Genomic DNA, 13,664 nt, shown 5'->3' on the forward strand with positions numbered 1-13,664 from the left:
TTGATAGTTTGTATGAGAATTATGAATGAGAGATGAATGAGAGATGATTTGATGTGATAAATGGATGATGAATGTGTGTATTTATAGATGATTTTGGGGAAAAAAAATAAAAAAAAATCAAAAAAATTCAGAAAAAATGGGAAAAAAACGGCCATATTTTTGGGATTTGGAAAATATTTTTTTTTATTTTTTAGCATTATTTATAATTAAATACCGATTTTAAAAAAAAATAAAAAAAGTTTAAACACAACGGCTATGCCGTTGACGAATGGGAGCGCGCCACGTGTGCGTCCGCTGGCACGGACGTGCTCGATACATCGAGCAGCGCCGTGCTAGCGGCGCGGCTGCAGCGGCGGCGGTCCTGCGCCTTGCCAACGGCGCGGACGGCGGTGGCGTCTTTCGCCACCGCTGCGGATGCTCTTATCCTAAGCAAGCGCCGACTGTGTTGCACTTGCATGCATGCTAAATCAGTTTCTAGTATATTCATCACCGCTGTTCGCAGCAGACGTCACGTTTGCAATTTGAGGATAGACTTATCTATTCTGTTTGTTCACAATCCCAATGCATATTCCGATCTAACTCCCTTCAATAATTCACAAATTCCTTTCTTATTCAGGAAAACAAAAACATCAATTATCTGATTCTTTTTCGTAGGATCTGTGAACCCTTTTGGAAGCTGATTCATGGGTGGCTCTCAAAATCAAATCTTGATGTACTATAATCTTGGATCTTCTTTTTTTCTTTAGTTGAAGATTCTTGGAACACTAAAAAATAGTACTTGGTTTAGTTAGAGTATAAATGGACATAACCAACGAGGCGAGTGTCGACCAATTCTCAATCGGACCATCAACGTTCCTCGGCCGCACAATCGCCTTCCGCATCCTCTTCTGCAACTCCCTCTCTCTCCTCCGCCACCAAATCCTTCTATCCCTCTCCCTCCACTTTTCCAAACTCAAAAACAGTCTAAAATCCCACCTCTCCCCTCTCCTCTCATGGCTCCACCCAAAGCATCCTCCTCATCACCGCCATCGCATTCCTCCTCAAACGCTTCACCAACGTGAGGGCCAAAGCCGAGATGGCATACAAGCGCAAGTTCTGGAGCAACATGACCCGCTCCGCCCTCACCTACGACGAGTGGGCCCACGCCGCCAAGATGCTCGAGCGCGACAACCCCCGCCCCCACGACGAGGAGCTCGTCCTCAGCAAGCTCCACGAGCTGAGCCACCGCCGCCGCGACTGCTCCATCCGCGACATCATGTTCTACATGAGGGCAGATCTCATCCGCAACCTCGGCAACATGTGCAACTCCGACCTCCACAAGGGCCGCCTCCACGTCCCCCGCATCATCCAGGACTACATCGACGAGGTCACCACCCAGCTCCGGATGGTCTGCGACTCCGACTCCGAGGACCTCCTCCTCGACGAGAAGCTCGCCTTCATGCACGAGACCCGCCACGCCTTCGGCCGCACGGCCTTGCTCCTCAGCGGCGGCGCCTTCCACGTTGGAGTCGTCAAGACTCTGGTGGAGCACAAGCTCCTCCCCAGAATCATTGCCGGCTCCAGCGTGGGGTCCGCCATGTGCTCTGTTCTGGCCACTAGGTCGTGGCCAGAACTGCAGAGCTTCTTCGAGGACTCGTGGCACTCGATTCAGTTCTTCGACCAGATCGGAGGGATCTTCACCGTGTTCAAGAGGATCATGACGCACGGGGCGGTTCATGATATCAGGCAGCTGCAGATGATGCTGAGGCACCTCACCAACAATCTCACCTTTCAGTAGGCGTACGACATGACGGGGAGGATCCTCGGGATCACGGTGTACTCTCCTAGGCGGCACGAGCCGCCTCGGTGTCTGAACTACCTGACGTCGCCGCACGTGGTGATATGGAGCGCCGTGACAGCGTCGTGTGCGTTTCCCGGGCTGTTTGAGGCGCAGGAGCTGATGGCGAAGGACAGGGGCGGGAATATAGTGCCGTACCACCCGCCGTTTCACTTGGATCCAGATAAGGGGGTTGCGCCGCGGCGGTGGAGGGATGGGAGCTTGGAGATTGATCTTCCGATCAAGCAGTTGAAGGAGCTTTTTAATGTGAGCCAGGCGAATCCGCACATTGCGCCTTTGCTCAGGTTGAAGGAGATGGTCAGGGGCTTTGGTGGCAGCTTTGGTGCTAAGGTACGTGTTGGGGTTCAAACCATCCCAAATCAAAATATTAGAAAATGTGCCACTCATTCCGTTAGTATGAGGCATTTTGGGGGAAATGTCCCAAAAATCACATTGTTATCGTACTAATGTGAGTTTGGATGTGCATTGTCAAACCTCATACTAGTATGTTCCTCTGTTTCGAATTAAATAGGGAGGTTTGTTCATGTGTAGATTGCTCAGCTGGCTGAGATGGAGGTGAAGCATAGATGTAACCAGATATTGGAGCTTGGATTTCCTCTTGGAGGAGTGGCAAAGCTCTTTGCTCAAGATTGGGAGGGTGATATCACTGTTGTCATGCCTGCTACTCTGGCTCAGGTATCCATTACCTTATTCCTCTTCTCTTGGTCTCACAAATATCCATTTTATTCATTCTTGCTTGTGTGAATCTGCAGTTATCAAAGGTGATACAGAATCCCTCATATGTGGAGCTGCAGAAATCAGCAAACCAGGGGAGGAGATGCACTTGGGAGAAGCTCTCAGCCATGAGACCCAACTGCGGGATCGAGCTCGCCCTCGACGCCGCCTCAAGAGGAGCGCAGAGAGAGCGGCCGCAGCTGTCGCCTCTCCGCGCGGGGGCAGCCTAGCCAGGTTCAGTGCTTCCAAGAGGATCCCCTCATGGAATGTGATTGCCAGAGAGAACTCAACAGGGTCGCTCGAGGAAGACCTCATGGCGGACCACGCCACCAGAAATTGGCACACGCTCCGCTGCAGCCATGACGGCAGCGACAGCGAGTCGGATAGCCCAGACCTCGTCCAGTCGTGGACGAGGTCTGGCGGCCCCCTCATGAGAGCGGACAAGTTCGTCGATTACGTGCAGAGTTTGGAGGTGAATTCAAGAGCCAACCCGACTTCCGATGATGAGAGATCAGATCTGAGTAGTAGAGTTCCTGCCAGCGCTATTGTGGTGGCGGAGGGGGATCTTCTGCAGCCGGAGAGGGTCGACAATGGAAGCATCGTGTTCAACGTAGTGAAGAGGTCGGCGGTGACGTTGTCGCCTCCGACCCGGAGTTTGGATTCCGAGCACAATAGCGCTTCTCCTCAAGAGTCGCCGGTTGCTGAGTTGTTGCAACATGATGATGAGATGGATGAAGGTAGTTCAGTCTCCGGCGACAACGGCTGCATTGACGGAGAAAATGTACTCGGAGTAGAATCTGACCGTGCTCCGGCTCCGGTTGATCGGCATGCGAGGGATGGTTGAGGACTAGAAGATAATTTGTCACAAATTAAATGAATTTGATTTGGATACCTCTCCTATTTATGTTAACTTGTGAGTCTATATTTGAAAAACGTAAGTAGCTATGGAAACAGATTGCAATATTTATGTTACAAAAATTATTGTTTAATTACTGCCAAAACTCGAAATTTCGGGCTAGCTCGAAATAAATACAATAATTAGTTGAGGGTTTTAATGAATTTTTTTCGTGCTGAATTGATCGATGTCTTGGATCAAGTGTAGTAGTTATAAGGCCATCCACAACGCTGTTCCTATACCGTTCCTTAAAATCACTATTTGAGGGCCCCACTGTACTTTTTTACTCCATTCCTTAACTAAGGAACGGAACCTGCAACCCTTCGTTCCTTAACCGTTCCTTAAATTACTATTCATTCAATTTCATTTTTTTTATTTCCAACCCAATTCAATTTAAATAAACACACTTTAATAAAAAATAAACACACTTTATTAAAAAACACACAACATTAAAAAAAATTCAACTTAAACTTAAAAAAAATAAAAAAAGCACACAATTAAAATCCTAAAAACATAAAAAACACAAAATAAAAAACACACAATTAAACGTGGGAAAATAAAAAAACTACTCCGCCGGCGAATCATTCTCCGGAGGCGGTCGAGGTTGAGGGGGAGTCGGAAGGCCAAGTTGTGATGCCCACAATTCCGTTCCACCAGGCCGTGAATTGGGCGTACGAGAAGCGGGAAGTGTCCGCCATTGTGGCGGTCATGTACGCCACCATAAGTGTGTCCGAGCCTCCCCGCGAGCCCGATCCCGAGGCCGACTGGCTTGATTCGCCTCTGCCCTTCCTCGCTCTAGCCGTCTTCGCCGCCTTCGTCCCTTGCGGCCGACGGCGCCCACGGCTGGATCCCCCGTATTCGTCGGGCATTGGATCCCCCGTACCCCCAAACACCTGCGGTGTACCCTCGCTGGCCTCACCGGTGTCACCAGACGAGTAGCGGCCGCTCGCCGTGTGCTTCGTGCGCTTTGAGGTTGAGCCCGAGCTCGAGCGGACACCGCCGGCCCACCTTTCCTCGTCCTTGACGAGCTGCCAAATATCAACATATTTGAACTGTAGACCGGTGTCCTGGTAGAAGACGCGCAAAGCCGCCCTCAGAATGTCGGCGCCCGAAGCTCCGCTTTGGTAGTTCGCCGCTTCGGCCGCGTAGATGCCGCAAAATTTTTTGACCTGTGCGTCGACTCGGCCAAAGTGAGCACGGAGCATTGTATATTTGCGCTTCCGGACCCCTTTCGGCTTAGTCTGGTGGTAGACATCACGGACCTTTTCCCAGAAGCACTTGGCGGCTTGTTGGTTCCCGACGATGGGATCGTACGAGACGGTGAGCCAGGCGGTGTACACCGCCTTAGTTTCTTCGTTGTTGTACGGATGCCGGCCCAGATCCTCCAGTTCCTCCTCCTCCTCCTCGGGTGCCTCAGACGCAGCCCTAGAGCTTCCACCGCCTCGGCTTCCTCCCTGGGTGGGTTCTACGGGGATATCCTCCCGAATCTGGGACAAACCCTGAGAAAGCCGCGAGCCGGGTGGTCGAGCGTAGGCATCCACATCGAAAGTGGGTGGTTGGTATCCACCCGGCGTCGCCGACCCCTGGGTGCCCGGTGTCGACGACCCGGAACCACCTAGTGTGTTGTACATGGTCTCCCAATCGCCAAACGCGTTGAGATCCCACCCACCGGAGCCGCCACCGCCGTAATTCCCGTCACCGGATATTTTGTGAAGGAGATTGAAATAGAAAATTGGAGAGGAATTGATGTTGGTTTAGGAAGAGTAGATGTGTAGTTGTGTGTGAAATGTAATAAATTAGGTGTATTTATAGAATAAGAAAATAAAAATAAAAATTAAAAAATTAAAAAAAGTTAAAAAACGGTAATATGACCGTTTTAAAAAAAATTATAAAAATATATTTTTTTAAAAAAATTAATTATTGCGTCATCGCTGACGTGTCCCACTCGCGGGCCGGCGAGTGGGAAGCACGCACGAAGCGGGGAGCGCCACGTCGCCCGAGCGCGTGGCGGCACAAGCCGTGCCGCGTTCCGTGCCGTCGACACGCGGAACGGAATGAGAACGGAATGGGAGCGGAACGGTGCGCCGCAACGCGTTCCGCGGCGAAACCGTTCTGGCGGAACGGCACGCGGAACTCCGGCGGCACGCGTTGCGGGTGCCCTAAGAGTTTGTAGCTTGTTTTGCATCGTGTACCAAGTGTGGAGACCAATTGTTAACGATGGTCAACAAAGTACATGAAAATTTATGAGACTATAGCTCTATAATAAATTATCCAAATTAATCGCGCAACTTAATAGTAAGCAATGTTTTAAAAACCGGACCGGCAAGCGAACCGGCGACGTTACTGGTTCACGGTTCAATCGGTCCAACCGGTCGAACCACTGGTCTGACCGTTTTACTGTTGCAAATATATATAAAAATATATTAAATTTAGTAAATGATTTACAATTAATAATATATCACAAAACATTAAACCTTATAGATAATTAGTGACGTATAAATATAAATAATATTAAAATTTAGTAAATATATTCAGATATATATATTTAATATTAGTTAGTCTAGATAAAAAATTTAATATTTCATGTATTAAAATAGATAATGTTTATATTAATTTAAGAAAATTTATTTCGTAAAATAATATATAATTAAATACGAATTAAGTACGTATTAATTAGTTTAGATAAGATTTATCATTAATGTCAATAGCTAGGGTATATAAATTAATTATGTAATATAAAAAATTTATTTATAGTAAATAATGAATCTTATATGGTACTGATAATAATATAGAGCATCATTAAAATATAAAGGGTGATAATTATATATTATAATTAACAATTATATTAAAGAATAATAAAATTAAAATGAATTATTAGTTTTGTAGATAAAATTAATGGTTAATGTATAAAAATATTTAATGTTCAAATTGTTCAATGAGCCCATGTGGTGGAGTGGTAGAGGTCTTCTTAACTAGAAGAGAGCTCATGAGTTCAACCTCTACCACCAAAAAATTTTAAAAAATTTTGAAAAAAAATAGAAAATCGGTTTCCAGTTCACGGTCCAACCGGTCTGACCGGCCGGTTCCACCGGTTCACGTCGGTTCAATGCAGTGGTGGTTTAAAGGGGTGAACCGGACCGAACTACCTACCGGTTTGCGGTCCGACCGGTCGAACCGGCCGGTCCGGTCCGGTTTTTAAAATATTGATAGTACGTATGTTTCTCATCAGCAAGTCAAACAAAGGCAATATATACCATAAAAATCTTAATAAAATCACAGGACTAGAACAAATAATTAGGATTAAGACATCCACTGTGAAATTTTTGACCTGTTTAGGACAAAGTCCAAATGGGGTGCACCGTGCACGAATAGACAAGTTGGGACATGCATCGCCGCTACTAGATTATCAATTTATCACAACTAAGTGACTAGTCATCAATGCTATGATATCATATCATGTGATTATCTCTAACATTTTGTCTATAGATTTTACATTTTTCATCTTTGCATCCTTTTTTTCTAGGTTACATTATTATAAAAATCATAAAATTTTATTAAATTCTACTTCATATCTTGCAATTTTGAAAATTAACTAGAAAAAACTATGAAATTTAGATTTGTTCTTGTGAACGGATAACATTGTTAACTCATTGACAGTGACATCCATATATAAATTTTTAGTTATCATATCATATTTTTTTAAAAAAAATTATTATAAAATAACTGAAAATAATTCTAAATTATGATTTTTCTAGTTGATAGATAAAATTATGGGACAGAGTTTTGTCAAATTTCATAATTTTTTTGATAATTTTTCATTTTCTTTTATATTTTATACTATTACAATAAGAAAATCATTACAAATACATAAAAAAATTTAATTTATTACTCCATATTAGTCAATTTGTGGATAGAGGAAAAAGATGCATTTAGTATTTGGTTTTAATATAACTTGTAAATAGGATAAAAACAAATAATTTATGATATAAATATTTAATTAAGAAAAATGATGTGCGATTTATCAATATTCGAAAATTAAGAAATGAATGTGCTTTCGTGACAATACCCTTGAATAGATATTTTATTCCATGATAAAATTTATTTGCACCATCGGACGTGACATGGGAACTCCAAGATGGTGACTGCCATCATTTTGCGTGCTTTCGTGAAAATTATTTGGTACAGTAATATAGTAAATGTCTTCAATTTGCAATAATAGATTTTATAAGTCAATACAAATAGATAATAGATTTCACCCATTCCGTCCCACCTTTTTTAAGTATCCGACTTCCGACCTAAACATTTTTAGTATTCTATAAAAATATAACATAGTTGTTCTCTTACTTTGTTTTTTAAAAAATCTCATTTACAATGGACAGAGAAAAGTATAATTTAATACTTCATGTACACAATAAAATTGAACCTAAAAGATTAATTAATTAAGTAGAGCATTAGTAATGAGGAAGATAGAAGGGCGGGGATTATTATTATTATTATTATTATTATTATTATTATTATTATTATTATTATTATTATTATTATTATTATTTTTTACGTTATTGATAAACTCGTGGTTTAGCAAGTATTTTGGATGTTTAACGTGAACATTTCAGTGTTTTTGTAGCATACTACTTGAGTTTACATCCATTATCCACTACATAAGTGTTTTGACGAGTTTGTCGAGTGTTTGGAGCTAAAACAGGTGAAAATGACTTGAAAATGAGCTTGAAAGAAGAATCGACTGACCGGGCGCGCTTCAATGCGCGACCTTCGTATAATAGCCATAACTCTCTCATCCGGACTCCGATGGGGGCGTGCAAGATACTCACGTGAAGCCATTTTGAAGACGAAGACAATGCTTTCGAAGGATTCCAGAGAAAACGCCCGACCGGGCGATTTTTAAGGGGAAAACGCCCGACCGGGCGTTTTGGTCGCGAACTCCAGAAAGTTCGCCCGACCGGGCATTGTGGCGACTTAAAATCGCCCGGCCGGGCGATGTGTTCTGCGAGATTGAATATTTCCGCCCCGGGTATAAAAGGAGACCTAGGTTTTCGACCTCATGAGACCATACACGCCCCATAGCAGCTTTTGAAGGTTTGGAGAGTGGAATTGAGAGGAAAGGCGTCCCAATCCTCAACAAGATTGAAGACGAAGACGAATTTCCGTTCAATCCACCCTTGGGAGTATTTTCATTGGTTTTCATGTTTTATTCAATGACTATGGTTTATTCTTATGTTTTTGAGTTGAATATGAGTAGCTAAATCATTTGTAGAGTTTTGGTGAAGACTACAATGAATACTTGTGATTGATTCAATAGCTTTTGATTACCTATGCTCTTGTGATTATTTTGTTTCATTCTTCTGCCTTTCAATTCAATTGCCTAGCTACCAATTGGATATATTGACCTAACCTAGTTTTGAGTAATCGAGAGATACCTAATTAGGATTGATAAAAGAATGAACAACACCTAGATAATTTGCATTCGAGAGAAGGAATTCTAGAGTGAGGACTTGAATCTTTTGAGTATAGGAGTTAATTGTGAAGTAAAGAAGGAGACTTCAATATTAATAGTTAATCAACGGGTTGAGTGCACTCGAGAGGGGGCTTAGCCTAGAATAGCGATTGTCCTTCTAATCCTAGAGACTTCAACGGGTAATCAAAGTTGTTGAGTTGTTTACATTGTGGGTATTGTAGTCGGATCCAAAGCTCTACCTCGTTCTCTTATTTGAAACCTATCATTTGTTGCGTGCTTTTAACTTGTTTATGTTTAATTGTTTTTCCAAGAATCAACCAAACCTTTGAATCGTCTAGATAGTAGTTAAAATCGGTCTGTGGTACTTGAGTTTATACATTTTGTCTCTGTGGGATACGATACTCTTGCTTGCTTTGTGCTACACTAGCCCCGTACACTTGCGGGATTTTCTTGTGTTAAAATAAGTTGAGTCAGTTATGCATTGTATTTATTCAATTTAAAAGATTATATCATATGGTAATTGATTATGACGGAGTGTATTAGGGTTCTATTGCCTCCTTAGTATTAAACATCAAACAGATCACAATCTTTGAATTCTAGGGTTGGAAGGTTGTGATAAGATATATTATTAGACTACGATGGTACATGAAATTAATATAACCGTTAGATCACAAGATCCAATAAATAACAAATGTTTTAATTTTAAATAATATTTGCGTTGAAAATGAATACATCTATAGGGGTGTATAAAGTTAAACCTCTCAACTTATTTATAAAGTTATTTATAGATATATAACTCTATAATAGTAATAGGTTATAGATATCTCTTCTAATTAAAATAACGTGACAACATCATTCAAGATGAATATTGAAATAGTATATGAAGATATACTGGTTTAACCACGCCCACTGTCTTATTGCAACATACGGCGCCGTCGATTTTGCCTTTTCCGGCGTGCGGTTATCTATTGGCTATTTTAAGCAGAGATCCATCCATTAGTAGTTTACTAAATTTATATTTTAAATCGAAATATAATTTGCTGATTCTTTTGTACGTATAAAATAGAACTAATTGATATAATATGTTAGTTATTATGCTATTGTGATGATAATTATGCCAACCACGATGATAAATGAAATATACTTAGTTTGAGAATTTTACTCTTTGTATTAATATAATCCATTATCATAAGCTTATACTTATTAGTCGTGACGACTGACTAGATTATATTTTTTATTCTTTGATTACTACTCAAAATGACGAAATTTTGTAGGCCTGACATACCATATATTATGCTTATAATTGATTCATAATCAAGACATTTCTTAGTCGTGAATTGAGCATTTTATCTATATACACAATCACAAAAAATCATAATCGTGAGTTTGCCATATTAACTACTCCATTTTGGATACAATAATCAAGACGATAATTAGTCACTCACACTATTAACTATTTTTCTTATTACAATTATAACAGTAATAGTAGTTTTGAATTAAGAAAAAATCGTACTTTACACTTAAAATAACTGATTATTTATTGACGCTACTTTTCAAATTATGCCGTAAAAGTAAATACTATTTTTATCCTATAGAAATAGAAATTTTAGATATAGTATGAATTTTAATGTATAATTATTAAAATAGAACAGTGATAGAAGGTTCATTTCATAAAAAGTTATTTAAAAAAATACAAGCAAATTAGTTTTATAGGACAAAAAAGACTATCTTAATGGAATGAAGTGAGTATTTAATTTTAATTAATACTCATGTCATCTCTAACCATTTACATCAAATCAAAACTCATTTTCAGGTTCTGTCACATCAAACAGTAATCCAAAAGAATATTTCATATTCATATACTTTCTATACCTTTTTAATCTTACCTACATATTTATTTAAATTACACATTAGCCCCATATCACTTTAACAATAGTTTGTGAAATATAATTATCTGATTTAATATTAACTTATTTAAATGTACTCAAATATTCCATAATGAAATGATTCCGTACTTTTTGCTTATTAAAATAAATCAAACATCAAACATTCCATAATAACAATCAAACATCAATTAAATATATATAATTACATAAAATATACGTACAACACAAATAAATTAGCAAAATTTATTACTCCAATTTTTCTTATATTATTAAATATCATGTCAAATATAATATCAGAAATTGTATAAGTGAAATAATTAATAATTACTCATCCAAAACTTAATGTAAAATAAATATTAATTAAATAAAAATATATAAAGGATAATATAGTAAAATTTCTAAGTAAGAGTTAACAATTTGTCAGTCATTATACCCAATTATTAATAAAATCATTTGGCAAATATGAGCAATTTACCGACTGATAATACCTTTAGATATATTTGCATTTTTTATAATTATAGCCCATTAATTAAATCCCATTTAATATCCACAATTAATAGAAACTTAAATTAAAGTGCCGTTTTGTTCATCTTCTTCCCCCATCCTTTATTCTGTCTTCTCCCTAAAAAATTTGCATCAGATGACATTGTTCTCCACAAATTAAGGTAAGTCTTCTTGCCTCTATTCGAAAATACAATTTCATAAAATTCATAAACTGAATATGTAGTAGCTACAGTGCTACTGCATTTTTAGTGTGTTACTGTTCAATATCCCAAAATCGTCAAAAAATGACTGTTTTGGAATGAGTTATGGAGTATGGTTGGAACTTAATTCTACTCCAAAGATGCGTTTTGCAGTATGGTCGGAGATGCCCTCAGTCGGTAATTACGCGATGTCTACATATATGTCCGTTTAAAAAAATATAAATAAAATAAAATAAAATAAAATAAAATAAAATGCGAAGAGTCGAAGACTATCCAATCAAATTATATCATCAAACCACTTCAATTCATCAAAATCCAGAGCTCTTTCTCTCTCTAACTCTACACTACGAAGCTTCGTGGAAGCTCACTATGGCTTCCCACTCCCTCCCTCCATTTAACCCTCCTCCTTCATACTCCTTCTCTCAGCCATCACGCCTCAACTTTCTCGATCTATTCATCTCTATTATCGCATCATCTCTACGCACTAGCGCTTTTGAACCATCACCAACACCGATTACTCCGCCATGAAGCTCGCCAAAATCCACAAGCTCTTCAAGACCAAGAAATCCCCTTCCGTCTCCAGATCCGACACCGATCCTCCCTCGTTCAGCTCTCAGGCAACATCGTCTTCCTCCTCCTCGTCGGAGGACGTATTTAAGAACCCAATCGGCTCCACCACGCCCAACAGCGTGCTCCCCTCCACCTCCTCCGGTGAGTGGCCGGATATCCCATCCGACCTTCACCTGGAGCTGAAACAGGCCTTCGAGATGATCGATCGCAACGGCGACGGAAAAATCGAGAAGGAGGAGCTCGGGCGGCTCCTGCGCCGGATCGGAGCCGAGCCGCCGAGCCAGGAGGAGCTGAAGCTCATGCTGAACGAGGTGGACAGCGACGGCGACGGTTGCATCAGCCTCGAGGAATTCTACGCTATCAGCTCGGCGTTCGCGCCGCCCGCGTGTGACGGAGAGATGAGAGAAACGTTCGACTTCTTCGATTCGGATCGCGACGGGAGGATTACGGCGGAGGAGCTTCTGGAGGTTTTTAAGACGATCGGCGACGCAGGGTGCACGTTAGAGGAGTGCCGGCGTATGATAAGAGAGGTTGATAGAAACGGGGATGGGTTCGTGTGCTTCGAGGACTTTACTAGAATGATGGACGTGCAGCAAATATGATTATTGAAATTTTCATTTATAAATATATAATCCTTTTTTTCATTTTACCACTTCTTTCCGGGAAACAAAAGAAAATAAATTCGTATATGAATTTGCTGCTATAGATCTTCTATTTTCATTTGTTTTTCTGTAACAATTGTTTTTTGGGGATTTTATTTTCCGTTGTCTCGATTTGAATTGTTATATATTGTTACTAATAATGTGCCAATGCTGATATATTTAAAGGTCAAAATCCGGGGCATGAGGTGTCCGCCCAACGAATCAATCGACAGTGTAAAATTTTCTGGACTTAGGAGTAATTTCTTTTGGAAATACTGAAATTCACATTAACTATACTGATCAGAAGTAAAATGATAATATCTGGTATTAAATGGGTGTAAATTTAAAAAACAGGTACTCCATTAATAATTTTTTAAACAAGACTCAAATGTTTTAAAAACCAATAAGTGTAATTTGAAAACAGATATTCCTTCCGTAAAGAATAGATGACTCATTTTTTGAATAGAAAACAGAGTAGATATAAATGTTATTCCATTTATAAAAATATTTTATTTTTATTGAGACAAACAAAAATAAAAGTGAGTCATTTTTGTTAGAATGAAAAGAATATTAGTCATTAGTATTCTTAAATATGTGTAATTCACACTATTAATTACTACTATTCATAATTTACTGATTCAAAAACTATTAAATATCACAACCTTTTAAAAAAAACTTAAAATAGAATCTTCCCCATCAACGGTCCACCTATCATCGACCCAGTCTCATCGGAATGTCGCTCGCCCAAGCCCCTCGCGGCGATTCAATGGAGACCCCGCGCCCGGGTGTGCCCCATGTGTGATTTTAACATCGGGTCCAACCCAACAAACCCCAACTCCACTCCTTCCTCTTATCTTTTGTTCATTTGTTAGTTTTTACCATCATTATTGGCTATGCAAATAATGCAGTTTATGTCCGTTTCAAAATATATAAAATTTATCAAT

At 40.0% G+C, this 13,664-nt stretch overlaps 1 protein-coding gene and 1 pseudogene across 1 annotated transcript; both read left to right on the forward strand.

Annotated features, from left to right (window-relative positions):
* Nucleotides 1-518: 518 nt before the first annotated feature.
* Nucleotides 519-3,456, forward strand: LOC121747360 (annotated as a pseudogene).
* Nucleotides 3,457-11,803: 8,347 nt separating this feature from the next.
* On the forward strand, nucleotides 11,804-12,782 carry LOC121749580 (probable calcium-binding protein CML36). Its single transcript, XM_042144149.1, has one exon. The coding sequence runs from the start codon at nucleotides 12,034-12,036 to the stop codon at nucleotides 12,679-12,681; it is 648 nt and encodes a 215-aa protein (XP_042000083.1). The 5' UTR covers nucleotides 11,804-12,033; the 3' UTR covers nucleotides 12,682-12,782.
* The last annotated feature ends 882 nt before the right edge of the window (nucleotides 12,783-13,664 follow it).

This window comes from Salvia splendens, chromosome 9 (assembly GCF_004379255.2).
Source record: "Salvia splendens isolate huo1 chromosome 9, SspV2, whole genome shotgun sequence".
Lineage (NCBI taxonomy): Eukaryota > Viridiplantae > Streptophyta > Magnoliopsida > Lamiales > Lamiaceae > Salvia > Salvia splendens.